The 27970-nt window shown below is 44.7% G+C and overlaps 1 protein-coding gene across 2 annotated transcripts; it reads right to left on the bottom strand.

Moving 5' to 3' along the window:
* Position 1: 1 nt before the first annotated feature.
* On the bottom strand, positions 2–27778 carry LOC100196527 (SH2 domain-containing adapter protein D). Of its 2 annotated transcripts, XM_014216411.2 has the most exons (7): positions 27556–27778; positions 26260–26641; positions 23358–23508; positions 21053–21283; positions 8723–8894; positions 3938–4057; positions 2–1001 (listed from the first exon to the last, which is right to left on the bottom strand). In XM_014216411.2, the coding sequence occupies exons 2-7, from the start codon at positions 26593–26595 to the stop codon at positions 815–817; spliced, it is 1197 nt and encodes a 398-aa protein (XP_014071886.1). In that variant the 5' UTR covers positions 26596–26641; positions 27556–27778; the 3' UTR covers positions 2–814. The 2 variants fall into 2 exon arrangements, with proteins under 2 accessions (XP_014071886.1, XP_045543474.1); XM_045687518.1 differs by lacking the exon at positions 3938–4057.
* Between the last annotated feature and the right edge of the window lie 192 nt (positions 27779–27970).

The following is a 27970-nucleotide window of genomic DNA, read 5'->3' as shown; positions in this document are numbered from 1 at the left end:
CTCTTTAAGAAACTGTTTATTGTTTTACCACATGAAACGGTTGAACACAGCAGGTAAATGACAAAACGTCTTATCCATAATTACAATCAGAGACGACAACAATGCCATTGATTATGACGACCCAGGTAATAAGAATAATCATTAAACCATAACACTCATTACCACTGATATGGCCATTTATATGGCAGTTTAAACCTTTGTCTCGCCATTGAAAATTGTTCTGGTCAACTACAGAGCACTGCAACCAGTCAGTGAGTGTCCAGACAAACAGATCATATGACAACCACAAGGCAACAGTAGTACAATCAGACACAGCTGCTGCTACAACAGCCATACAGTAAGGGACACGGGTTGACACCAGTTCGTCAACATAAATCATTGACAAATAGGTTTACTTAATAGTACAGAGAGAATCAAATCAACAAAGGTTTGTGTGAGTAGAACCAAGTTTCCCTTCAGACTGTCAACCAGTGGAGCAGTACAGGCAGCAGCACTAGCTCAGTGAGAGGCTCATTCTGCAACAGTCAGTCCAGATAGCATCCCAGGTAGGCTACAGAGAGAAGGCGTTGGTACAGTCCAGGTATTGCGTTTCATACGAATCTGTTCCCAGATCAGAGTGATTTGGCACAACAGAAACGAGAAGGTCTGTGAAGGTACTGACAAGCCAGCGGATGCTGAATCCTCTACAAAATAGTCTAGTTCAATGAGAGCACAGATGGCCCGATTGACTTGAATATTAAAGGAATTTACACAATCTAAAGTCAATGTCCAATCACAATGTGACCCAGGATTCCAGGACCATTGTCCCAGCAAATCAGAGGGTCTGTACGAGCACAGGGAAGAGCAGAGACAGGTGTTCGGCTCCTCTGATTGGTAGCTTGTGTGTGGTGTAGAAGTGGATGACCTCTGGGATGGTGTTGAATGGAAGGCTGTTCTGCCCCAGGACGTACTTCCCATCCTTACACTGGCTGAACTTTATGTGCATGAAGCCTTGGCAGCTCCTGAGAGAGAAGGCCGAAGGGCAGAGTCATGGACCACATGATGACACACTGGAAGTGACATATACAGCCTACTTATTTCTGGCATTTTATGAGGTATTTCTTACCAAGATTTAACAACATATCATAATGTAGGACTAGTAAGGAGAGAGGGAAGGGGGGAATTATACAGTATAAATTAGTAATGTAATGGCTTGTGAGAGACAAGACAAAGATGATGAGAGAGAGAGCAACGGAGAGGAAGCAAGCAATACAGAACTAGCAGTAGAGCAGCGCTGCACCTCCCCTTTAAGAGCTAGCTGCCATCATGATGTATGTCTAATTATAGAAGCAGAGGGAAAGACAATCGGCTCTAATTGGTCATCATTAGTTTGCAAAATCAACAATGGAAGACTAGGGAAATCTGTTGTTCTACACAATGCAATAACAACAAACAGAACCAGCATTACTACATTTCTAATTAGCTATGGCTTATTTTTTGTATTCTTTGGAGCACATCAACCATCAGGATTGAAAGGTACACTACATGACCCAAAATATGTGGACACCTGTTTGTTGAACATCTCATTCCAAAATCATGGGCATCAATATTGAGTTGGTCCCCTATTTGCTGCTATAGCAGCCTCCACTCTTCTGGGAAGGCTTTCAACTAGAAGTTGGAACACTGCTGCAGGGACTTGCTTCCATTCAGCCACAAGAGCATTAGTGAAGAAGGACACTGATGTTGGGCGATTAGGCCTGGCTCGCAGTCGGTGTTCCAATTCATCCCAAAGGTGTTCGATGGGGATGAGGTCAGGGCTCCGTGCAGGCCAGTCATGTTCTTCCACACTAATCTCGACAAACCATTTCCGTATGGACCTCGCTTTGTGCACGGGGGCATTGTCATGCTGAAACAGGAAAAGGCCTTCCCCAAACTGTTGCCACAAAGTTGGAAGCACAGAATCGTCTAGAATGTCATTGTATAATGTAGCATTAAGATTTCCCTTCACTGGAACTAAGGGGCCTAGTCCGAACCATGAAAAACAGCCCCAGACCATTATTCCTCCTCCACAAACATTACAGTTGGCACTATGCATTCGGGCAGGTAGCATTCTCCTAGCATCCGCCAAACCCAGATTCGTCCGTTGGACTGCCAGATAGTGGAGCGTGATTCATTACTCCAGAGAACGCGTTTCCACTGCTCCAGAGTCCAATGGCGCCAAGCTTTACACCACTCATGTCGACGCTTGGTATTGCGCATAGTGAACTTAGACTTGTGTTCGGCTGCTCGGCCAAGGAAACCCATTTCATGAAGCTCCCGGCAAACAGTTCGTGTGCTGACGTTTCTTCCAGAGTCAGTTTGGAACTCGGTGGTGTTGCAACCAAGAACAGACGATTTTTACGCGCTACAGCACTGTGGTCCCATTCTGTGAGCTTGTGTGGCCAACCACTTCGTGGCTGAGCGGTTGTTGCTCCTAGACGTTTCCACTTCACAATGACAGCACTTACAGTTCACCGGGGCAGCACTAGCAGGGCAGAAATTTGACGAACTGACTTGTTGGAAAGGTGGTATCCTATGACGGTGCTACATTGAAAGTCACTGAACTCTTCAGTAAGGCCATTCTACTGCCAATTTCTGTCTATGTAGATTGCATGGCTTTGAGCACCTGTCAGCAACGGGTGAGGCCGAAATAGCCAAATCCACTAATTTGAAGGGGTGTCCACACACTTTAGTATATGTAGTCTATGTTTCATATTAAATCACAGATCCCTGACAAGCTGTTAGAGAAAAATCTCTCTTGAAGAGACATGATTTGTCTGTGTATTTGCCTCATCCATATTGGTGTGATGCTGGGCTGTGTGTCAGTCTGTTTCCATGCCGACTCACTCTACTGGTTCTCTATCGCTTTGATTCCATCTCCAACTACTTCTGGCATGTCTCCCTCACAACCGTTTAGAGACACAAAGCACCTGCCAGTCTAAAGATCAAACCACTGCTTCTTTCAGACCCCTGGACCTCCTATTGTGAGACGAGGGCCACATACTGTAGCTTTGTCGCTTCACACAATGTCAGCCTGTCTATTTGAGCTGTTAACATCGGCGGGTGTGTGTTTGTGTGTGTGTTTGAGTGACAATGTGTCTGAAAATGAGAACCTCTAATGTAGTGTGCGTGCGTGCGTGCACTCAGGCGGGCCTGTGTGTGGCCCACAGAAGGTGATTCATATTCATTAGTGATTGGAAAGCGGCTGATGTGAGAGCTGCAGTGTGCTGTATCTGCCTGATTACCACTCAGAGAGAGAAGATGTGCTGGGGGAGAGAGGGGGAATGAGAATGAGGGAGGGAGAAAAAAGGGGGAAAGTGATGGAGAAGGGGATTTAAGGATCAAGCTAGTAATTAGAGAGAAGAGATGTGACCATATAAGCACTATTACGCGGCGTGAAGGACTATTGAGAAGAAAATCAGTGTGCCAATGATCTTCAACGGGTTGAGGGAGGAGAGAGAAAGCAGAGGAGGTTAAGACAGACAGATGGAGGCCTGCATACAGTGAGATAGAAGCTCAGTAGGGAAGGTGGCTGCAAGTATACTGTACACAGTATACTTGCCTTTATTTAACTACGCAAGTCAGTTAAGAACAAATTCCTATTTTACAATGACGGCCTACCCCTGCCAAACCTTCCCCTAACCCGGACGACGCTGGGCCAATTGTGCGACGCCCTATGGGACTCCCGATCGTGGCCGGTTGTGAAACTGCCCGGGATCAAACCAGGGTCTGTAGTGATGCCTCTAGACCGCTGCGCCACTCGGGAGACAATCAAAAATCGGAGGATGATTCAATAAATATTCTAACCTACTGTACTTATTGGACTATTTGACTCATACCAAACTGTATTTAAGTGCATTAGCAATGATTTGATGTTGCTGTTCAGATGTAAATGGTGTGATTATGTTGAGCTTTATACCGTAGTGAGAGGGAGTAGTCGTTGAGGCTGGTCTGGCTGTTCCTCACCAGGTAGCTACACTCCTTACACAGGGTCAACAGAGACTCTGCCTCTGACCGCGACAGTGCCCCGTGGTACCACCTGACAGATACACAACACAGGGACATGAATGGAGGGAAGGAAAAAGACATGGGGTCTCATTTACCAAAAGGCTGATATTTATTTACATTTACATTTAAGTCATTTAGCAGACGCTCTTATCCAGAGCGACTTACAAAATGGTGCATTCACCTTATGATATCCAGTGGAACAACCACTTTACAATAGTGCATCTAAATATTTTAAGGGGGGGGTTAGAAGGATTACTTTATCCTATCCTAGGTATTCCTTAAAGAGGTGGGGTTTCAGGTGTCTCTGGAAGGTGGTGATTGACTCCGCTGTCCTGGCGTCGTGAGGGAGCTTGTTCCACCATTGGGGTGCCAGAGCAGCGAACAGTTTTGACTGGGCTGAGCGGGAACTGTGCTTCCTCAGAGGTAGGGGGGCCAGCAGGCCAGTGGTGGATGAACGCAGTGCCCTTGTTTGGGTGTAGGGCCTGATCAGAGCCTGAAGGTATGGAGGTGCCGTTCCCTTCACAGCTCCGTAGGCAATCACCATGGTCTTGTAGCGGATGCGAGCTTCAACTGGAAGCCAGTGGAGAGAGCGGAGGAGCGGGGTGACGTGAGATTACTTGGGAAGGTTGAACACCAGACGGGCTGCGGCATTCTGGATGAGTTGTAGGGGTTTAATGGCACAGGCAGGGAGCCCAGCCAACAGCGAGTTGCAGTAATCCAGACGGGAGATGACAAGTGCCTGGATTAGGACCTGCGCCGCTTCCTGTGTGAGGCAGGGTCGTACTCTGCGAATGTTGTAGAGCATGAACCTACAGGATCGGGTCACCGCCTTGATGTTAGTGGAGAACGACAGGGTGTTGTCCAGGATCACGCCAAGGTTCTTAGCACTCTGGGAGGAGGACACAAGGGAGTTGTCAACCGTGATGGCGAGATCATGGAACGGGCAGTCCTTCCCCGGGAGGAAGAGCAGCTCCGTCTTGCCGAGGTTCAGCTTGAGCTGGTGATCCGTCATCCACACTGATATGTCTGACAGACATGCAGAGATGCGATTCGCCGCCTGGTTATCAGAAGGGGGAAAGGAGAAGATTAATTGTGTGTCGTCTGCATAGCAATGATAGGAGAGACCATGTGAGGATATGACAGAGCCAAGTGACTTGGTGTATAGCGAGAATAGGAGAGGGCCTAGAACAGAGCCCTGGGGGACACCAGTGGTGAGAGCGCATGGTGCGGAGACAGATTCTCGCCACGCCACCTGGTAGGAGCGACCTGTCAGGTAGGACGCAATCCAAGCGTGGGCCGCGCCGGAGATGCCCAACTCGGAGAGGGTGGAGAGGAGGATCTGATGGTTCACAGTATCAAAGGCAGCAGATAGGTCTAGAAGTATGAGAGCAGAGGAGAGAGAGTTAGCTTTAGCAGTGCGGAGAGCCTCCGTGACACAGAGAAGAGCAGTCTCAGTTGAATGCCCAGTCTTGAAACCTGACTGATTAGGATCAAGAAGGTCATTCTGAGAGAGATAGCAGGAGAGCTGGCCAAGGACGGCACGTTCAAGAGTTTTGGAGAGAAAAGAAAGAAGGGATACTGGTCTGTAATTGTTGACATCGGAGGGATCAAGTGTAGGTTTTTTTCAGAAGGGGTGCAACTCTCGCTCTCTTGAAGACGGAAGGGACGTAGCCAGCGGTCAAGGATGAGTTGATGAGCGAGGTGAGGAAGGGGAGAAGGTCTCCGGAAATGGTCTGGAGAAGAGAGGAGGGGATAGGGTCAAGTGGGCAGGTTGTTGGGCGGCCGGCCGTCACAAGACGCGAGATTTCATCTGGAGAGAGAGGGGAGAAAGAGGTCAAAGCACAGGGTAGGGCAGTGTGAGCAGGACCAGCGGTGTCGTTTGACTTAGCAAACGAGGATCGGATATCGTCAACCTTCTTTTCAAAATGGTTGACGAAGTCATCCGCAGAGAGGGAGGAGGGGGGGAGGGGGAGGAGGATTCAGGAGGGAGGAGAAGGTAGCAAAGAGCTTTCTAGGGTTAGAGGCAGATGCTTGGAATTTAGAGTGGTAAAAGTGGCTTTAGCAGCAGAGACAGAAGAGGAGAATGTAGAGAGGAGTGAGTGAAAGGATGCCAGGTCCGCAGGGGAGGCGAGTTTTCCTCCATTTCCGCTCGGCTGCCCGGAGCCCTGTTCTGTGAGCTCGTAGTGAGTCGTCGAGCCACGGAGCAGGAGGGGAGGACCGAGCCGGCCTGGAGGATAGGGGACAGAGAAAATCAAAGGATGCAGAAAGGGAGGAGAGGAGGGTTGAGGAGGCAGAATCAGGAGATAGGTTGGAGAAGGTTTGAGCAGAGGGAAGAGATGATAGGATGGAAGAGGAGAGAGTAGCGGGAGAGAGAGAGCGAAGGTTGGGACGGCGCAATACCATCCGAGTAGGGGCAGAGTGAGAAGTGTTGGATGAGCGCAAGAGGGAAAAGGATACAAGGTAGTGGTCGGAGATTTGGAGGGGAGTTGCAATGAGATTAGTGGAAGAACAGCATCTAGTAAAGATGAGGTCAAGCGTATTGCCTTCCTTGTGAGTAGGGGGGGAAGGTGAGAGGGTGAGGTCAAAAGAGGAGAGGAGTGGAAAGAAGGAGGCAGAGAGGAATGAGTCAAAGGTAGACGTGGGGAGGTTAAAGTCACCCAGAACTGTGAGAGGTGAGCCATCCTCACGAAAGGAACTTATCAAGGCGTCAAGCTCATTGATGAACTCTCCAAGGGAACCTGGAGGGCGATAAATGATAAGGATGTTAAGCTTGAAAGGGCTGGTAACTGTGACAGCATGGAATTCAAATGAGGAGATAGACAGATGGGTCAGGGGAGAAAGAGAGAATGTCCACTTGGGAGAGATGAGGATTCCAGTGCCACCACCCCGCTGGCTCGATGCTCTCGGGGTATGCGAGAACACGTGGGCAGACGAAGAGAGAGCAGTAGGAGTAGCAGTGTTATCTGTGGTAATCCATGTTTCCGTCAGCGCCAGGAAGTCTAGGGACTGGAGGGTAGCATAGGCTGAGATGAACTCAGCCTTGTTGGCTGCAGACCGGCAGTTCCAGAGGCTGCCGGAGACCTGGAACTCCACGTGGGTCGTGCGCGCTGGGACCACCAGGTTGGAGTGGCAGCGGCCACGCGGTGTGAAGCGTTTGTATGGCCTGTGCAGAGAGGAGAGAACAGGGATAGACAGACACATAGTTGACAAGCTATTTATTTATTTATTTATCAAATTTGAACTTGACAGGAAAGTGTGCGTATCTCCATGCAAATCTCAGACCATGCGTACGCACAACTTCGGGTTTAAAGAATTGTATTACAAGCAAACATTGTTATTTTGGGGGAAATGGAGGTGTTTGACGCACAGAATTTGATATTTATTGAAGGCTAATAAAAGCACTAAAACGTAGGCTAATTATATAACAGATGCATTTGCCGTCGGTAAGGAGATCGCAAAGCAGCATGTAGCCTAATATGTTTCTTTGAGTCTTATAATATGGTCGGAAATCATAATCATATTTACTGACATGACCGGTTTATTCCACACTACACAACAAATATTAGGCTACTATTTATCCATCGCTCATTCAATAGCCAAGGAGCACGACATCATAGCCCACTTAATCTCAGAGCCTATACCAAGACAGGAGATAGAAACACAGTCAATTGACACACAAAATACTGAACAACAATTTGTATTTTGCATAGTGTGGGTTATAGTATTTATTTCTACATTTTTTTTATAAACTACGCAGCAAGTGTTGGTATTCACTATAAGCGACACGCATTTTTTGTTTGAAAAAGTAACAGCAAAAGATGAAAACATTTAGCTCACACCTCTACAGAAATATGATCCAATTTGCCATTGTGCTTTCTTTTAGAAACTGACATGGCCCAGTTGCAATATTTCCAAATCATACAGCAAATGAGGGTGTTTACGTTACCATAAAGGTGAATGGAGGGCATTTTCCATTTCCATATGGCTCTGATTTATCAATAAAAAAAATGATATGTTACGTAAGACCGTTTAATACATCCCAGAATCCTAGAATCTCCACCTACGTCAGAATTTAGTAAGAAATGTACACACGGTTGATAAATTAGGCCCCTGGAGTACTGTGCAATGTCAAATATTAGTGGTAAATTAAGGGATTTTCTTTTGTGACATACAGTACACAGATGTGAAAATAAAGTGACGTGCAAATATTTGATTGTCACTATTGTTGAAATGGGTTTCTGTATGTGCAAATGTGTCATGTAGTGTGTTATAACCATGTTTCTTCTCACTTTAAACAAGCATTGTCTCCTTTAGTCACTGTTTACTAACTCTGGCAGGTGGCACATGGGTCGGACTGAGACCAGACCACACTCACTCAAACATGAGTAGGGCTCTCCAGTGGATCCTATAACAACCCTTAAAAGACCACCTGGGAGAGTAATGACCCTCTCACTTCATGTACCATGGCCTGGTGTACAAATATATGATTGATTAGTAGAGTTGTTAATTCATATACTGTACATCGAAACATACTTTATTCTAATGATATATATGTATAAAACAAAACCACACTTACATTCTACTGTGATGCTTTCAGTATTACTGTGTAGACAAAGCAATAAAACCCAACCCAAACAAGAGATATCAAAGTAAACAATAAAAATTTAATTACAAAAGAAAAGAGTGCGGTACGTACACTTGTTTCTCCAGGGGCAGGGTGGGGTCTACTCTCTCCCCCATCATGTTGTGAGGGTCAGGGCAGGGCATCCGGAACTTCCTGCTCCCTCCTGCCAGGGGACTGGACCTGGGTGGACGCAGGCGCTCCGTGGGGGACGAGGACCGTTCCCACTCAGCACCATCAAACTGCACTGAAAAAAACAAAGAGTGAGTAAGACAGAGTATCTCATTAAAAAGGGAAAACTCAAGCCAGGCTTGGGAAAACAGTGTAGATACTGTTGTTGGTGCAGATGGAAAAAGGGTTCGGCATGCCATAGCATAGAGAACAGACTGTTTCTGCTGAAGGGGTACACAGTGGAGAGGAGAGCTGGTAGCACAGATCTGACTGGGTGCAACATCATCATCCAATGGTGGGACTAGGAGCTGCTTCAGGGCAGATCTGCAGGGTGACCTAATGAAAGGAGGCACGAGAGGACCACATAGCACAGGGGGCTTCTGGGTAGTGGCAGAAGCGGGCCCTGAGGGGCTGCAATGCAGTGTAGAGGGAGAGTCAGTGCTGTGTGGCGACAGGAAAAATATCATCATGACCCAATGTAGTGTTATGAGACCCATTTCTGTGTGCTATCACCAGTATCTGGCTTACTAAACCCATTACGGTGCGTTACAAAAAAGGGCTTCAATAGCCACTTGTTGCCAAACCTATTGTTGGGTTATGTGACCCATTGATGTACAGTACCAGTCAAGGGTTTTTCTTTATTTTTACTATTTTCTACATTGTAGAATAATAGTGAAGATATCAAAACTATGAACACATATGGAATCATGTAGTAACCAAAAAAGTGTTAAACAAATGAAAATAGATTTTAGATTCTTCAAAGTAGCCACCCTTTGCTTTGATGACAGCTTTGCACACTCTTGGCATTCTCTCAACCAGCTTCACCTGGAATGCTTTTCCAACAGTCTTGAAGGAGTTCCCACATATGGCTGCTTGTCCTTCACTCTGCGGTCCAACTCATCCCAAACCATCTCAATTGGGTTGAGGTCGGGTGATTGTGGAGGCCAGGTCATCTGACTCCATCCCCCTCCTTCTTGGTCAAATAGCCCTTACACAGCCTGGCGGTGTGTTGGGTCATTGTCCTGTTGAAAAACAAATGATAGTCCCACTAAGCACAAACCAGATGGGATGGCGTATCGCTACAGAATGCTGTAGTAGCCATGCTGCTTAAGTGTGCCTTGAATTCTAAATAAATCACTGAGTGTCACCAGCAAAGCACCCCCACATCATCACACCTCCTCCTCCTCCATGCTTCACGGTGGGAACCAGACATGCGGAGATCATCCGTTCACCTACGCTGTCTCTCACAAAGACATAACGGTTGGAACCAAAAATCTCAAATATTTGGACTCATCAGACCAAAGGACAGATTTCCACCGGTCTAATGTCCATTGCTTGTGTTTCTTGGCACAAGCAAGTCTCTACTTCTTATTGGTGTCCCTTAGTAGTGTTTTCTTTGCAGCAATTCGACCATGAAGGCCTGATTCACACAGTCTCCTCTGAACAGTTGATGTTGACATGTGTCTGTTACTTGAACTCTGTGAAGTATTTATTTGGGCTGCAATCTGAGGTGCAGTTAACTCTAATGAATTTATCCTCTGCAGCAGAGGTAACACTGGGTCTTCCTTTCCTGTGGCGGCCCTCATGAGAGCCAGTTTCATCATAGCGCTTGATCGTTTTTGTGACTGCACTTGAAGAAAAGTTTTCCGCATTGACTGACCTTCATGTCTTAAAGTAATGATGGACAGTTGTTTCTCTTTGCTTATTTGAGCTGTTCTTGCCATAATATGGACTTGGCCTTTTACCAAATAGGGCTATCTTCTGTATACCACCCCTACCTTGTCACAACACAACTGATTGGCACAAACACATTAAGAAGGAAAGAAATTCCACAAATGAATTTAACAAGGCACACCTCTTAATCGAAATGCATTCCAGGTGACTACCTTATGAAGCAGGTTGAGAGAATGCCAAGAGTGTGCCAAGCTGTCATTAAGGCAATGGGTGGCTACTTTGAAGAATTTGTTTAACACTTCATTGGTTACTACATGATTTCATGTGTGTTATTTCATAGTTTTGACATCTTCACTATTATTCTACAATGTAGAAAAATAGTAAAAATAAACAAAAACCCTGGAATGAGTAGGTGTGTCCAAACTTTTGACTGGTACTGTATGTTAACATCATACACAAAGCAGGCAGGGCAGATGCAGGACACTGGGGGTTCAGGCTGGTGGGTCCTAGGGGGGGGTCAAGGAACAGGTTGGGGAGTGAGAAGGTGTTGTCCTGGGTAGGTGTTGTTGTCCTAGCAGGAGCTCCTCCTCCAGCTGCTGCCCCACTGGAGGGGGCCAGGGTAGCTCAGGCAGCTCTGATATCTCTACAGGGAGCCAGGTGCAGAGGAGAGACAGAAAAATAATCGATGGATATGGATGTGAGAGTGGCTAGGAAGATATTGTAGTATAGAGAATGTGAAAGTCTTGGTGAAAATGGATGGAATATGGAGGAGAGGTAAGAATTCTGACAGGAGAAAGAGTGAAGGTAGCCAAGCAGATGCTGTGTGTCAGATTGACAATGATGTGGACTGTGTGTCTAGGATGGTGAGGACAGGGCGCACAGATGAGGCAGGATCGGACCAAAATAGCTCATTACAATCCGTGGCAAGCAACCACGTAACCCATTACTGCAGTCTCAATGGCGCACACACACACAGAATCCGCCACAGCTGTGCTACACACCACACAGTGAAGCAGAATTACTAAACAAATGAAGGGGGGGCTGACATCTTGATGATCTGACAAAACCAAAGACCCCCTGGGTGTGTGACATAAAAGGGCAGCTGAACAGGGCATTAGGAGAGACCCCAGTGATGCTGTACATACATCCCTCGCTCTCATCCCTCCCTCTCTCTCTCTCACTGGTTCATTATTGAGCAGGGAAACACACTCCGCCACTTTCTCTGGCTCTCTGTGAACTATTGACGCATGGTACAGTACAATGGCCCCATCTGGAGAGCCCTCCCAGCCCTGCAGAAGCCATCATTAAAGTGTGAACAGCTCAGAGAGAACAACAGTGAGGGAGGGCTAGAATGAAAGGAAGGAGGGAATGAACTCAGTGAAGAGAATCATACATTTTTTCAAAAAGGGTTTGCAGTTAGAGTTAAGCTTTGCTTGTCACAGTTAAATGAGAAAATTCCAACAGAATTCCTGCCCTGTTTAGGGGGAGTTCCAGACAGTATGCAATACCAAGGACTTACAGTACACCATGTACTTAGAAACCAGTTGCACTAGCAGTACGAGTGGGTGTGCATTCTGTTCATATTTTATGATTCCACAGTTGCTGCTATTTGTAGCACACAAGTGCCCAGTATAAATGTTTGAATGTCTGGAAGGCTGTTTGGGCCATCTGTGTTCCAGTGCGACCTCCTGCCTGCAGTGTAACATTTACCCTAAATGGCCCCTTTATAATCCCCTCATGACATCACCTTTACCTCCTCCTACACGTCAGCACTCATCACTGTGACAAAGCGCAAGACGTGACCTTTTGCTGGCCGTGTGCGCGCACGCACACAAAGCTGTCACTCAAACAGAGGGAACATCTGGGCTCTATTTACTACTAATGGGAACCCGTGGATATATCACACAGGTTGTGGAGGCCATTTGCCCGAAGGTCTTTCTTGTGATATATAGACATTCTGACAACATCATGTTCAGAGGGAGGGAGGGGAGAGAACTAGCAGGCATATTGACATTTCAGAATAGAATATTCAATAATATATTTGAAAACCTGTACAAACCACTCAGCAGACACAAAAGACAACCTCAGACTGAAGTGGGTCCACTGATTGAACCAAGAAAAAGGCATTTCAGTATAAAACAAGTTTTCAACCCATTTTACTCTTTCAGTGTGGAAGACAATGGCACTACAACATTTTACATTACATTTTAGTAATTTAGCAGACGCTCTTATCCAGAGCGACTTACAGTAGTGAATGCATACATTTCATATATTTCATAATCTGAGTAAATAAAAAGCCATTTTATTTCCCATAATCCAAATAAATATCCTGGATAAATCCTGCTGTATTTCTTCATTAAACACAATTATGAAGACATCTGCTTTGTAACAAGCCCAGCTCCCCATGTTCTCTCTGCCCACAAAGGCTTTTTGCCGAGCGCAACTTCTTCCTACTAATGACAGATAATTAACACCCCTATCCTTGAATACACACTAAGGCATATAAAATAGGAATATGACATGGCATTTGAAATCCATTTTCATGGACAGAACTGCCATTTTCTTATTCAGCTCAAACCAATGGCGTTCTACTATTCCTCCCTTTCTGATTTCTCTCTTGGCCTCAATTTTTCTGGGATTGTATATTCTGTTGGTTCCTGCACGCATGCACGCACACACACACACACACACACACACACACACACACACACACACACACACACACACACACACACACACACACACACACACACACACACACACACACACACACACACACACACACACACACACACACACCACTCTCTCCACCTCCCTCTCTCTCCCACTAAGTGGTGCACTATCTATCCCTTCACTACTTCTCTCCCCCCTCCCCATCTCACTCTGCCTCCCATCCAGCTCACTTGAGGGAACGAGTCTGGATCATGGAGGACATGTCTTTTCATTAACATCAGTAACGCTTCACATGGAGCGAGAGAGCACGAGGGTTGGGAGAATGTCGTCATGACACATCCTGTAAATTGATGGAGAAGCCAGTTGGGAACCCCAGGGCCAGCTTAGCATGAGCTAACAGACCAGGGACACACCGGCCATGGTGACGGAAATCTCATGATTGCTGCGTCGCACGCACATACACACACGCACACAAAGGTGTCTTTGTAGACTTTCCAGACACCAGTCTACAGTACATTCACACCTGGAAAACCAATCCAACATTCCGTATCTGCAAAATATTGTGTGAAAGACCTTTAAATTATATTTAAGGCCTCCTACAAGTGGAGGGAAACCAGATATCAGAGATCAGATACTAACAGCACATACTGTAGATCAAATATGCTGTGTACCTAACACCATTCATCTACTCATTAGACAGGGCATTCTGTGTGGAGTAACGAGTGTCCATTTCATTAGCTCACTAATTGGTGTTGCATGGCTATCTATGCAACCCTCACTGTTGAATGTAAAAACATTCACAGGAATTAATGATAGTTGTAATAGGGGGGAGCTAGGTGCTAGTGACAGATTTGTAGTGTTCTAATTAAAACCTACTGGACTGAGGCATGTCTGTCTGCCAGCAGCAGGCTCTCTCACACTGCTGGTGTCACGCAATTGACTACCAACTCACACCCAGACACTGATCTCCACCTGAGCTGGACTGGACTCCACAGTGAATACTGTACATCCCACTCTAAAAGTTGATATGCACAGCATTTTACTTCCCGATTATCATAATTGTGCACGTAATAATATGCAACTATCCAAAAAGCCACCTCTAAATGTGCTTTTCTTTTATTAATGAGCATCCTGTTCTCACTCCTGACCAATGTTCCCTCTAAGCTGCTCGTGTTCGCAGGAGTGGAGCTCCCCAGGACTGCCATGCAGAAGAAATATCAGCACGCGCAGAGAAACACAAGATTGAACTTAACTTTCTACAGTTTTTCCCCTTAGTTAACACTATCAACATTTCCCTTTACTTTGGAAATTGTGATCGAATCAACGCAATATTAGCCACTTTCAATGCAACATACCAAAACATAACTAACTATGCAAGACTGAGTATGCAGAAATAACTACGCAAGAGATGTTGTTGTAGGCAGAACGCAGTGCAGCATAACCAATCAGAGCTGCAGTAGACCTATGTGCAAATAGACCATTGCCATATATGGATCTGTGCTATTCACTTTAAACTGGACTGTGTTTACAGCAGTGAGTAAATGCGCTTGTTTTGAGATCAAAGCGAGAGCTGCATGTAGCCAAGTGTGCACATGTGTTCATATTAGCCCACTTATAGATCATTTGTAGTCAGCAATGGGAGAGTGATTTCTTCCTATAAGAGCACAAAACGTGTACATTTCTTTCTTTCAAAAGTGAGTCAGATATACAGCTTTTTTTTGTCTTAAAGGGGCAGTGTTGAATTTTGAGAGAGGCTTGAATAAGCTAAGTAGCCAATGGGCAGAGGGTAACATAATTTGTCTGATTCTCTGTAATCATGTTATGGGAATAATAATGCATCTTCATTTGGTAAAGTGGTTTCTTGCATCAAACAACAACATTTTCATTCACCTTGTTTGAAGGACTAGTGGATAAACAGGTTAATGTCAAGCCCTGCATGTTCTTTTCAAAAGTCTCATGGAATGTAGGTCTACATTGAACAACACATTGGCTGCTACTGTAGGCTGAATGATAGAACATCCATTTCCATGTTAAAATGTAATGGGATGCATTTTCTCCATTGATTTTGATGGTAGGCCACTCTGGTAGGCCTACATTATGATCAAATAGCCACAATAGCCTCCTTGACTATTGTCTGAAACTAACTTAAAGCAGGTGCAGCCTCAGTGTTCACAGTAAACGCTTGCTGGAAGTTGCACTGAATTTTCACAACATTCAAGTTTGTGCTCAGCAGACTTGAAATTTGCTCAGTGCTGAAAAAATGTGACTGTGGTAACTGTTGATAATCAGTGCGTGTGGTGATGAGGTGAGAGCTGAGGCACTGCTGGCAGATCGTAGGTTATCAGGCGGTGTGTCACCTCGGCAGGGAGGGAGGACTGCAGGGACAGTCCTGTCACCGCTGTGAGAGGAGAGGCCGCAGTGAAGGCGAAGGTGTCAGCGCCGCGCGTGACTGATTGCTCCCTGCCACAATGGCCTCGACCCCACCTCACCCCCTCCATGCTCCTCCACAGACAATGTCATTCATTATCTTCTGTCCCCTTCCCTTGGAGTCGCTGGGCTCCACAAACATCCGCACTGAGCTCACATCAAATCTGCCATAACCTTGGACGTCCCCCCTCTCTCTCTCTCTACAGCTCTTCAACTAACCCTCAGTGCTGCCATACCAACCCTGCCTAGTAATGCCCACCATCTGACTGGGAATATGGATTAAACATGAGAATGGAACATACTGTAGTGTTTCTGTTTTTCACTCCAACCAATCTGTTCACACAGGCCGGGGTGCTGGCAGCTAACTGACTGCAGGTAGAAAAACAGTGCTAGAAAATCATGAGTGAAGGTCCCCCCCCCCTCCTCCCCTCCCATCTGGTACCATTTCTTATCGGTGTTGTAATAGATCCTGTCCAAGAGATCTGGGTTTTATCCCTTAAATCTTCTGAGAGGGTCGCTCACCCGATGAAAGTAATCCTCTCCGTCAACGCTACGTTGTCTATTTAATGGCTGCGAGGTAATGTGATTTGAACATGTTCTCTCTGTGTGTGTGTGTGTGTGTGTGGCTGTAGCAGTTCTGCTGACCACCTGCTTATTAGCACTGGATCAGTCATGCACACGCGAGCATGTAATTAACTGAGAAGAGGGGGAGGAAGGGAGAGCGAAAGCATGAAAAAGAGGGGAGTGAAAGTTGATTTATTCTCCTGTCACCTTGACCTCCTGACTGAGATGCAGCTCAATTAAGTAGGCTTGCCCTGCCGTATCGTAACTGATCTACTGCCCATCGTCCAGTCTGTCAATCACACACACACACCAGAAACGGAGACGGGGCCACACAATATAAAAAAACCCTCGTATTGTTTATGATGTACACTGAGCATTCCACAGGGATGGTGGCCCATGTTGACTCCAATGCTTCTCGTCGTTGTGTCAAGTTGGCTGGATGTCCGTTTGGTGGTGGGCAGTCTTGATACACACAGGAAACTGTTGAGTGTGAAAAAACCCAGCAACAATGTAGTTCTTGACACCTACTACCACTACCATACCCCACTCAAAGGCACTTAACGGTAAGTATTTTGTCTTGCTCATTCACCCTCTGAATGGTACACATACACAATCCATGTCTCAATTGTCTCAAGGCTTAAAAATTATTCTTTAAAACCCCCTAGAGTCGATTTCCGCAGCCCAGCGAAATTCAATTAGCATTAAAAAAAATCCACATAGAAATCTGTTAGTTTAAGCTAGAGATGAGAGATATTTTTTGGCATTGGATGCGTCTCAATACATCACATCTGCCTGTCGCACTTCCGCATCTGCGCTGAATGGTGACAGATATAGAGTAGTGTTTGTCAGATCATGAGACATCCCGAAAAATCAGTCTTCTCTCAAAATCATCTATAGCGTCCAAATGGTTTGGCCTACAAACTATGACTCCCTCAATGGCAAGATGAGACTCATGAAAACGATGGTGTTCCCTGTTTCTCTGCGACCCCCACAAGCACCTTGACTCGCCTGAAGTCGGTACAGCCAATCTGCAAACTTCTGTGTGTAGCATCCGAACAGTTTGGCTACACACTAATTTTGCTCTAGGATGCCCACAGGCCTCGTCTAAAGGTCCCCCGGTAACAGTTGAAAAAAAATAAGTACAGTGCATTCAGAAATTACTCAGACCCTTTCCCCACTTTGTTACGTTACAGCCTTATTCTTAAATGTATTAAATCTTTTTTTACTCACACAATACCCCATAATGACAATGCGAAAAACAGGATTTTAGAAATGTTAGCAAATGAATTGCCTTATTTATTTACATAAGTATTCAGACCCTTTGCTATTGAGCTCAGGTGCATCCTGTTTCCACAGATCATCCTTGAGATGTTTCTACAACTTGGAGTCCACCTGTGGCATATTCAATTGATTGGACATGATTTGGAAAGGCACACACCTGTCTATATAAGGTCCCTCAGTTGACAGTGAATGTCAGAGCAAAAACCAAGCCTGAGGTCAAAGGAATTGTCCGTAGAGCTCTGAGACAAGATTGTGTTGAGGCAGCATTGAAGGTCCCCAAGAACACAGTGGTCTCCATCATTCTTAAAATGGAAGACATTTGGAACCACCAAAACTCTTCCTAAAACTGTCCGCCAGGCCAAAACGGAGCAATTGTGGAAGAAGGGCCTTGGTCAAGGACGTGACCAAGAGCCCGATTGTCACTTGGAAGAGCTCCAAAGTTCTTCTGTGGAGATGGGAGAACCTTCCACAAGGACAACCATCTCTGCAGCACTCCACCAATCAGGCCTTTATGGTAAAGTGGCCAGATGGAAGCTCCTCAGTAAAAGGCACGACAGCCTGCTTGAAGTTTGCAAAAAGGCACCTAAAGGACTCAGACCATGAGAAACAAGATTCTCTGGTCTGATGAAACCAAGACTGAACTCTTTGGCCTGAATGCCAAACGTCACGTCTAGGGGAAACCTGGCACCATCCCTACAGTGAAGAATGGTGGTGACAGCATCATGCTGTGGGGATGTTTTTCAGCAGCAGGGACTGGGAGACTAGTCAGGATTGAAAGATGAACGGAGCAAAGTACAGAGAGATCCTTGATGAAAATCTGCTCCAGAGCACTCAGGACCTGACTGGACAATAGGACAACGGCCCTAAGCACACAGCCAAGACAATGCAGGAATGGCTTCAGGACAAATCTCTGAATGTCCTTGAGTGGCCTAACCAAAACCCGATCGAACATCTTTGGAGAGACCTGAAAATAGCTGTGCAGCAATGCTCCCCTTCCAACCTGACAGAGCTTGAGAGAATGGGAGAGAAGAATGGGAGAAACTCCCAAAATACAGGTGTGCCAAGCTTGTAGCGTCATACCCAGGAAGAATCGAGGTTGTAATTGCTTCCAAAGGTGCTTCAACAAAGTACTGAGTAAAGGGTCTGAAGACTTACGTAAATGTGATATTTTTTCAAATTATACAAAAAAATAAGACTGTCTAAAAACCTGTTTTTGCTTTGTCATTATGGAGTTAAATACATGTAAAAAAAAAAGAAAAGAAATGTATATATAAAATATCACATTTGCATATTAGATGTGTGTGTGTTTCCTGATCCCTCTTCTATCTCTCAGATACAGGACATACACTTCATAACAAACTTCCTTTAGATTTTTTTGGGGGGGCTGTCTGTTGTTCTATATAGTGAATATGCTATTCAATGTGTTTGTATGGGCTAATAGCAGGAAGGCCAAATTTTCTATATCTTTTTATTAAGTATATTTTTTGATACTTCAAGGGGTCTTAAAATTCCAAATCAAATAGCTAAATTATCCTTGGTATGACTTTCTTAAAACAATTCCATATAGCTTAGTAGAACCCCTCTACAGTCTAAGGGCTGTAGAACTCAGCAGTGTTGTAGTTCAAAACGCCTGGCACCTACTACCATACCCCTTTCAAGGCACACACACATAATCCATGTCTCAAATGTCTCAAGGCTTGAAAATCCTTCTTTAACCTTTCTCCTCCCCTTCATCTACACTGATTAAAGTGGATTTAACAATTGACATCAATAAGGGATCATAGCTTTCACCTGGTCAGTCTGTATCATGGAAAACGCAGGTGTTCTTAATGTTTTTTATACTCAGCGTAAGTGTCGGATACAGATAGAAAATTCATTAACGCACACAGCAGTCACCCTTATCATCCAGTCTTGTGTTCCATTGGCAAGTAGTCATGAATGTGATTCAAAGTGTGTGTGTGTGTGTGTGTGTGTGCAATGGACAGTGTGTGGAAGTGGTCATTCAAGGTGTGTGTGTGTGCAATGGACAGTGTGTGGAAGTGGTCACTCCAGGTGTATGTTTAGTAGGGTGAGAGTAAAAAGTGAAAGGTTATTCATTGAGTGTAAAAGGGTGGTTGTGAGTGTTAGGGATTAGTACTCGAACAGACGTCAAAACTAGCTTTAACCAGAGATTTAAAAAAATAAATGAAATACTCAAACTATTTGGTGGAATGTGCTTTGTGGCTTGTCCTGGGGGGGAATACATTTTGTCTTGAAGACAACGTCAATTTGCTTTGACTCGATCTAGTATTCCATTTGTCCATGTGTATTTGAGGGGCAAAAACAAAACAAGGCAAGCATCACTCAGTTCTTCTCCCCAAATTCCCTTTCCCTCACTCAATTGCATTCCAACTGCTCCCTCTACACACGCATGCTGAGTTGGCACACAAGCTCCCGTTAGGCCTAGAGAAATAAATGCCTATAAAAACGGAGGAACGGTGGGCATAAAAAAAAGGTCTCTAACTGATAGGATACACAAGATACATTCCTTGCCAAATGACGACAGTTTTAATCATAAATAAAACATTGACTGGTTGATTGAAGTAGGGAAATATGTGTTCCAACAATGAGCTGCAGTTTGGGAATAAGTGTGTCCAGTCTATTTTCTGCTTAGGCTACTTTGTGAACTGCTGGTGCCATTTAGAATTGGTTAGCCTAAGCCATAACCCCCCTAAACATAGACAGGTTCCACACTGAAAATATGCAAAAACATTAGGTTAATAAAGACAAAGAGCATATTTTCATCAGAATCATTAAGCCTAGGCCTACTCACCAAACAGATGTCGTGGCCGTAAATCATCACCATGCAGCGTACAATGTGGAATTGTTCATCCATTTAAAAATTCCAAAGAACAGGCAGAATAAACTAAATCGAACGTCTGTCGGCCTATATCGAAAAGGAGACAGATTTTGGTTTGTAACCCTGCAAAAATGGTCTTTCAACACACCAAACTAAGCCCCGTTTCAAATTATCACTCTTTGAAAATAACAGTTCCAGACACACAAGATGCGCGCGCATCACTTTCGCACTGGCAACTTTTTTCATTTGGAAAAATATTCCGTCACATTTAATAATGTTTTTTTTTTGCAATAAAATAGGTGCGTCTTGACTGTGATAAGGGCTCGGGAAATAAGATTGTAGAAAAAATGTGAGGAAAAAAATCCAGTGCCGGCCTTGCTCTTGTGTTCTAAAAATAGAACTTGAAAAAAAAATAATACATGTAGTGAACAGTGGAACCCTAATGAGTGTAATAGTGACAGTGTGAGATAGCTACTCAGGTTGCTGAGGATGGGACTGAGGTCAGTCAGCGCTCCCGAGTGGTGCAGCGTTTTAAGGCACTGCATCTCTGTGCTAGAGGCATCACTACAGACCCTGGTTCGATCCAGGGCTGTATCACAACCGGCCGTGATTGGGAGTACCATAGGGCGGCACACAATTAGTCCAGCATCATCTGGGTTAAGGGAGGGTTTGGCCGGGGTAGGCCGTCATTATAAATAAACATTTGTTCTGACTTGCCTAGTTAAATAAAGGTTAAATAAAAAAATATATATAAAAATGTTTAAGTAGGTCAGTACCTGCGAAGGCTTTAGAGATGTTCTCTTTTTTCCACTCCCAGGGCTGGTCGTACTCGTCTGCTGGCCGCTCGTCATCCTGCGGCAACCGGCTCTCCCTGCCTTCCTCCAGGGGGTCGCCGTACCCAAGCCCCACCCATAGCGGCCGCCCCCGCCCCCGCTCATTCTCATAGGGGGTGTCGTAGAGCTGCACCTCGCCTCGTGTCCGACCCACCCCGGGACCGTGCTGCAACTCTGTTAGAGAGAACACAAACATTTGACTAATTTCAATGAACAGTGTGCGACTATTCCATTTGTTTTTCAAAGAGAGAACACACACATTTCAAAGTCAGACTCTGACATGAAGGATTTATGAACCAGCAGTTAATAATTTAGAACAAAACACAGAAACAGAAAACAAACTGTTATTATGGTTAGAAAACACAAGATTCCTACAACAGGAGGTCAATTGCATCTGTCACAGCAAATTATATGAAAAGCCTGTTGAGCAAAAACAACATGAGTTGAATTTGAGGATGGGAAACAAATTATGTTTGCACAGCTTGTTAAAGGCTCAACGCGTCATATGGAGAGGCTTAACTAAACTCTGGGCTAGACCCGGAGCCGTGTAGCAGAAGAACAGCACTTCTCTTCACAGTTACAGCAGCAATCTAGTTGCTGTATCTCACAACAGCCAGTCTCATTTGCATTTTCATCAGAATTCTCAGCATGTAGCATGTTCTATAAAAATCTTTCCCAACACCGTCAACCTTCAGAGAGTTACGCGTGACTTTGAGCTGAGAAGCCATAGATGATTGAAATAACAAGACACCTGAAGACAGACTTCTGAAACAACTGCCATGTCAAATTGATGTGGGCTGTGAATCCCAAAGCTTCAAAAACCAGGCAATATTGGGTGGAAGGAAAGTGGAAGAATCTTTTGTCACCACCATCAGCCTATCTATGGAGGTGCAGTGATGTGAGAGGGAAAGAGTGCTGGATCTTAAATGGAAGGGTTGGCTGGTGAAAAGCAGAACAGGCTAACTTTAACCTTCAGACTGAAGACTGCTATTGGGCGCCCCTGCCGTCTCCATGGCGACAGAGGCGGCCCTGGGGACAGACCCTGAGGTGGGAGGCGGTGAGGAAGAGAGGGGAGGGCTGGGTTGGTTTGATGTTAAATCATTGAGACAGAGGCAGGCTTGGTGTTGTGGCATGCTGCTGTACCTGTGCAGGGAGCATGGAATGTCAGGGAACAGAGAGGAGATGGAGGAGATTAGGGGAGGGAGATGAAAATAGGCAGGGTAGGAATGAGAAATGGATGGGAACATGAAGGGAGAGAGAATTGAGAGAATGTATCTTGAAGGGAATGAGGAATCTATTACGGTATGCAAATGTATGTCAGACCAGCGGGTGACAGAGAATAGAAACTGAGTTCTGCCTATAATCTCTCCAACTGAACTTTCAAAAACGTGACAGAACCACATTTAAGATACCTTGGGGACGACATCTGCCAAAAACACATATCAGTTGATAATCTGTCTCTGGGGGGGGGGGTATAATAGCTGTTCTACTTGAGAATCAGAGCGATATTCAGTGTCACAGCTGGCTTTCCCTCTTCCATCATGTTTTTAATGGAGCACCCACTGACATACCACAGCAACTCAGTCCTGGGTTGACTGTCTCAGGCTCCATTGTGTATTTCCCAAGCTGAAAGACTAAGAGCCCCTTTGTCCTAACCCTGTGACTATGAACTGCTTCTGACTTGAATGAAGCCAGCAAAGACAACAGTCAAAGACACACACTCTCAGATGGATTAAAAAGCTACTCAGAGTCCCGAGGGCAACTAGGGGAGAATCCCTCCACCACTCTAGTGAGAGATGCTTCACTGCATGGGTCTGACAGTGGCTGAGGAAACAGAGCTGTTACTACAGAAAGGCAACATGAGAAATGATAGATCTGAACCAAGGGATGGAGGATGTGCACGAGGGAAAGGGCATAGTAGGATAGAGACATTTGTAAGGCTGTGAGTCAGACAGAGGACAATCTGACGGGGGAAAAGTCTCGCTCCTGCAGTGGAGGGTGTAGTGGCCTCGTCGGCAGATCTGTTTTCACTCTAGGCTCTAGCCAACTATCCTATCTAAGGCATGATAACCAAAGTCAGAGGAGTTGGCTAAACCACAAACAGATCTGGTAACAGGCTAGAAGACAGAGATATATGAACAAAAACGCCATGGAGAGAACATATTCCGTCAATTGTGATTAGCCTACCTGTCCTGTGACAAAGAAATAGTTGGTTCATCCAAAAACCATAGCCTACTAACAGACTCACCTGTGATGACGCGTTGGGCCTCGTAAGGCTCCATGTAGCCGTTGTTCTCGCATTGCACAGGTCCCAGATCAGGCTCTGGCCGGGGGTTTGGGTGAGCATCAAACGGATCAGAGTAATCTGCATCTCTTACTGCTGGGGCTGACGGAACCACCTGGGGTATAACAGACACTCATTAAGACACAGTACATTACAATGTGTCACTCATACATAGTATTCAGACACCTTGACTTTTTCAAAATTTTGTTACGTTATTCTAAAATGGATTTAATAAATTGTTTTCCTCATCAATCTGCACACAATGATGAATCCATAATGACAAATCCTTATATACATAAGTATTTAGACCTAGAGCAAAAATCTCTGAAACTGGAAACACTCATCTCCCTCACTAGCTTTAAGCACCAGCTGTCAGAGCAGCTCACAGATCACTGCACCTGTACATAGCCCATCTATAATTTAGCCCAAATAACTACCCCTTCCCCTACTGTATTTATTTATTTTATTTTGCTCCTTTGCACCCCATTATCTCTATTTCTACTTTGCACTTTCTTCTACTACAAATCTACCATTTCAGTGTTTTACTTGCTATATTGTATTTACTTTGCCACCATGGACTTCTTTTGCCTTTACCTCCCTTATCTCACCTCATTTGCTCACATTGTACATAGACTTATTTTTCTACTGTATTATTGACTGTATATTTGTTTTACTCCATGTGTAACTCTGTGTTGTTGTATGTTGTCAAACTGCTTTGCTTTATCTTGGCCAGGTCGCAATTGTAAATGAGAACTTGTTCTCAACTTGCCTACCTGGTTAAATAAAGGTGAAATAAAAAAATAAAAAAATAGAGCAAAAACCAAGCCATGAGGTCAAAGGAATTGTCTGTAGAGCTCAGAGACAGGATTGTGTCAAGGAACAGATCTGGGAAGGTTACAAAACAAATCTGCAACATTTAAGGTCCACAAGAACACAGTGGCCTCGGTCAGGGAGGTGATCAAGAACCCGACGGTCACTCTGACAGAGCTCCAGAGTTTCTCTGTGGAGATGGGAGAACCTTCCAGAAGGACCACCATCTCCGCAGCACTCCACCTGTCAGGCCTTTATGGTAGAGTGGCCAGACGGAAGCCATTCCCTCAGTAAAAGGCACATGACAGCCCGCTTGGAGTTTGCCAAAAGCCACCTACAGTAAAGACTCTTAAACCATGAGAAACAAGATTGTCTGGTCTGATGAAACCAAGACTGAACTCATTGGCCTGAATGCCAAGTGTTGCGTCTGGAGGAAACCTGGCACCACCAGTTTTTCAGCGGCAGGGACTGGGAGACTAGTCAGGATGAACGGAGCAAAGTACAGCGAGATCATTGATGATAATCTGCTCTAGAGTGCTCAGGACCTGACTGGACAACAGGACAATGACCCTAAGCACATAGCCAAGATAATGCAGGAAGGACTTCGGGACAAGTCTCTGAATGTCCTTGAGAGGTCCAACCAGAGCCCGGACCTGAACATCTCTGGAGAGACCTGAAAATTGCTATGCAGCAACGCTCCCCTTCCAACCTGACAGAGCTTGAGAGGATCTGCAGAGAAGAAATGGGAGAAACTCCCCAAATACAGGTGTGCCAAGCTTGTAGCGTCATACCCAAGAAGACTCAAGGCTGTAATCGCTGCCGAAGGTGCTTCAACAAAATACTGAGTAAAGGGTCTGAATACTTATGCAAATGTGATATTTCAGTTTAAGTACATTTGAAAAATTGTATAAAAAAAAACGTTTTTTTTGCTTTGTCATTATGTTTTATTGTGTGTAGATTGATAAGGAAAACGTAACAAAATGTTTAAAAACTCAAGGGGTCTGAACACTTTCCACTTTCCAAGTTTGTGCTGTTCGTGTATATGTACAGTGCATGTACATATACACGAACAGCACAAACTGTCATTCTGTTACCAAACTTTGCATCTGCACTGTTCTTCAAGTAAATGTGTTTTTGTAAAGTTTTCTACAGAAATTGTTAAAAGTAGTCCTTGTACATAGAGTTGTGGTTTGTTTAACTTTGCAGTCATTGGTTTTGTTTGACATACATTTTTAGGTGAAAAGACTGCGTTTTAGCATCATTGTTACCGTGGAATTGCTCTTATCGAAAGCCCAGGAGTGAAATTGCAATTTTCATGAGGGGATGGATGTTCTCACACACCAGAATTCCACACAGACATTAATGAGGGCAGCCAGAGCACCCACGCAGAGTGTCTGTATCGACTCTACCTTCCCTTATACCTTCAACGCACTTTAGGAGCTGTGCACTTGAGGCGTTTCAAATGAGAATAAGAGATGGATTTTAATGCATTACCTTAGTGATAATGTGTGATCTGATTTGTTAACTGAATCAATGTGCATTCCCTGCCGCTATAGGCAAATACTCACACTCTCTCTCTCCCTCTCTCCCTCTCTATGAAATTCTGAGCATCCCCGACACTTGCAGCTGTTCCTGTGTGTTCTCCTGCCAGCACATACTATACTCATCCAGGGTGGGTCTATGTGCCTGATGGCAGCACAAGTGTGGCATACGGTACTATAGCAGCCTAAGGCCTGTATGGCTTTCCTCACCATGTGTTCACATGGGGATCTCTCTCTGCTTGCTAAACAAAACACCATTCATTATTTATGTCTGGACATAAACTCAGGGGACTGTGACACCCCACTCAATGAGCCATCTATCCCATCAATAACGCTTCCTTCCATTAGTCATCCAGGCCGGCCAATTTATGGGCCACTTCAAACATTGCATGATGTATTGAAACATTGCATACTTCTGACTCACATTACCAGTCACTTGCTTATGGGCTTAATAAATAAGCAGAGAGGTCTTTGTAATGGTAATGAATGTTAATGTGGAACAGGAAATTACTTACAGGCTCTTGATCTTCTAGGGAGACGGCACTCAGTAAGATCTTAGTTCGCCCCAGGTCCTGAGAGTCCATCTTGATGAGGCGATGTTTGGGAGATACAACCTTCATATCCAGGCTGGCGGACTTCAGAGGAGAACCAAAGGCAGGGTAGGAGGAGTCTGAGGACCCAGACTCGTTTCTGGCCCGGTTCTCAGAGTCCTCGTATGGGTCCTCAAAGTCTAGTTTCTTCTGAGCCCGATAGGCTTTCAGTATCTCACTCTCTGTGTAGTCTGGTTTGGGTGGCTGAGGAGGCATCCTCCTGCTCCCAAAACTCAAATAGTCTTTGAGCCACTTTGCCATTTGACCTCTGCTCCCTCAGGCACTTGATGGGTTGAAAGACAGGTTTCTGGGAAGGGAAAACATTATGATTCTGGTTAAACTACTTGCTTTCCTTTTAGTGACCTGATTCTAAACCTCAGACTCAATAGACAACAGACAGTGGATGGATTATCACCGTGTGTGTGTCCTGTTATTTTAAAGTAAAACACTTTAAAATAATGTCATCATTCATTCAAAATGTACGACTACTAGAATAACCTGAAATCCTACAATAAGCATCTCTGTGTGCACATGGACACTTCTCCCACTGGTCCAGGTGCCACTGTGCAACAGCCAGTACAGATTTAAGAAAAAACGAACCCTAGTCTCGGGTGACAGCTGGACTTTAATTAGTAATTACTAGTGATTAGTAGTAATTACTACTGATGCTCAGAGAAACAATAAAGCAGTCTTTATAGCAGAATTTGCCCGAGAACAGCAATTAAATTGTAAACCCAGTAATAAAGTCTGATTTAATTAACAGATACTGAATCCACTAGGAACAACTGCATGTCATGGATAAGAACAAGCAAAACTGTTTTTCTGACCTGTGTCAAACTTCAAAACAGAAGGCAATCAACAAAGATAAGTAATATGTTACATCATACTTATATTTTACAACAAAATACCACTTACATAAAAGCAACAATGCAGGTAACTGTTTAACACGCATTAAGTACAATTATACCTAATCAAATAGTCTTTATATGCTAAAAATATATTGGTCCATAACATCCCATTGTAATCATGTTTTCCTTTCGTTCTTGTCCTCTTTGATATGTTCATCATTTCACCATCGACAACGATGATAACATTGAAACAAACTACAATTTAAGCACTTCAATCTGTAATTCTACTTCCACGTAAATTCTGCAACTTTTAAAATAAGCTTTTCACTAAATTCCAGTTTTTATACTGAAAGTGCATTGCGCTGAGACACACCTTCAGTCCTACCACTCAGTATGCGAGCGTTTTATTCCACTTTTCTTCATTTTGATTGTAGAAAGTAGTCCAATGTTAATAGCTGTTGTCCATGAACGTAAATATGGAAAGAACAGTCATTTCGCTCCAGTGTGACAGCCTGCGTGCGAGGGTGAAGAATAACAGCAAAGTTCCGCTAGGAAACGACTGATCGCAAGTGGGAGCAACTAAGAGGGAAACCTATAGAAACCAGGGAGAAACCACGCAATTAAAGGGGAGGGGTTCATTCCATGATTCACAATGCATTATCTCTTTTACAGTCAGCCGATTTTTCATTGAATAATTCTGCATAGACCAGTCCCATATCATAAGAGTAATTGCTTATGGAAAATTAAGTAGGCTGCATCTAAAAAATGATATGTAGTAGCCCTACAAA

This window comes from Salmo salar, chromosome ssa10 (genome assembly GCF_905237065.1).
Source record: "Salmo salar chromosome ssa10, Ssal_v3.1, whole genome shotgun sequence".
NCBI lineage: Eukaryota > Metazoa > Chordata > Actinopteri > Salmoniformes > Salmonidae > Salmo > Salmo salar.
The sequence above is the reverse complement of the archived record's forward strand: the minus strand, read 5'-3'. Positions and strand labels throughout refer to the sequence as shown.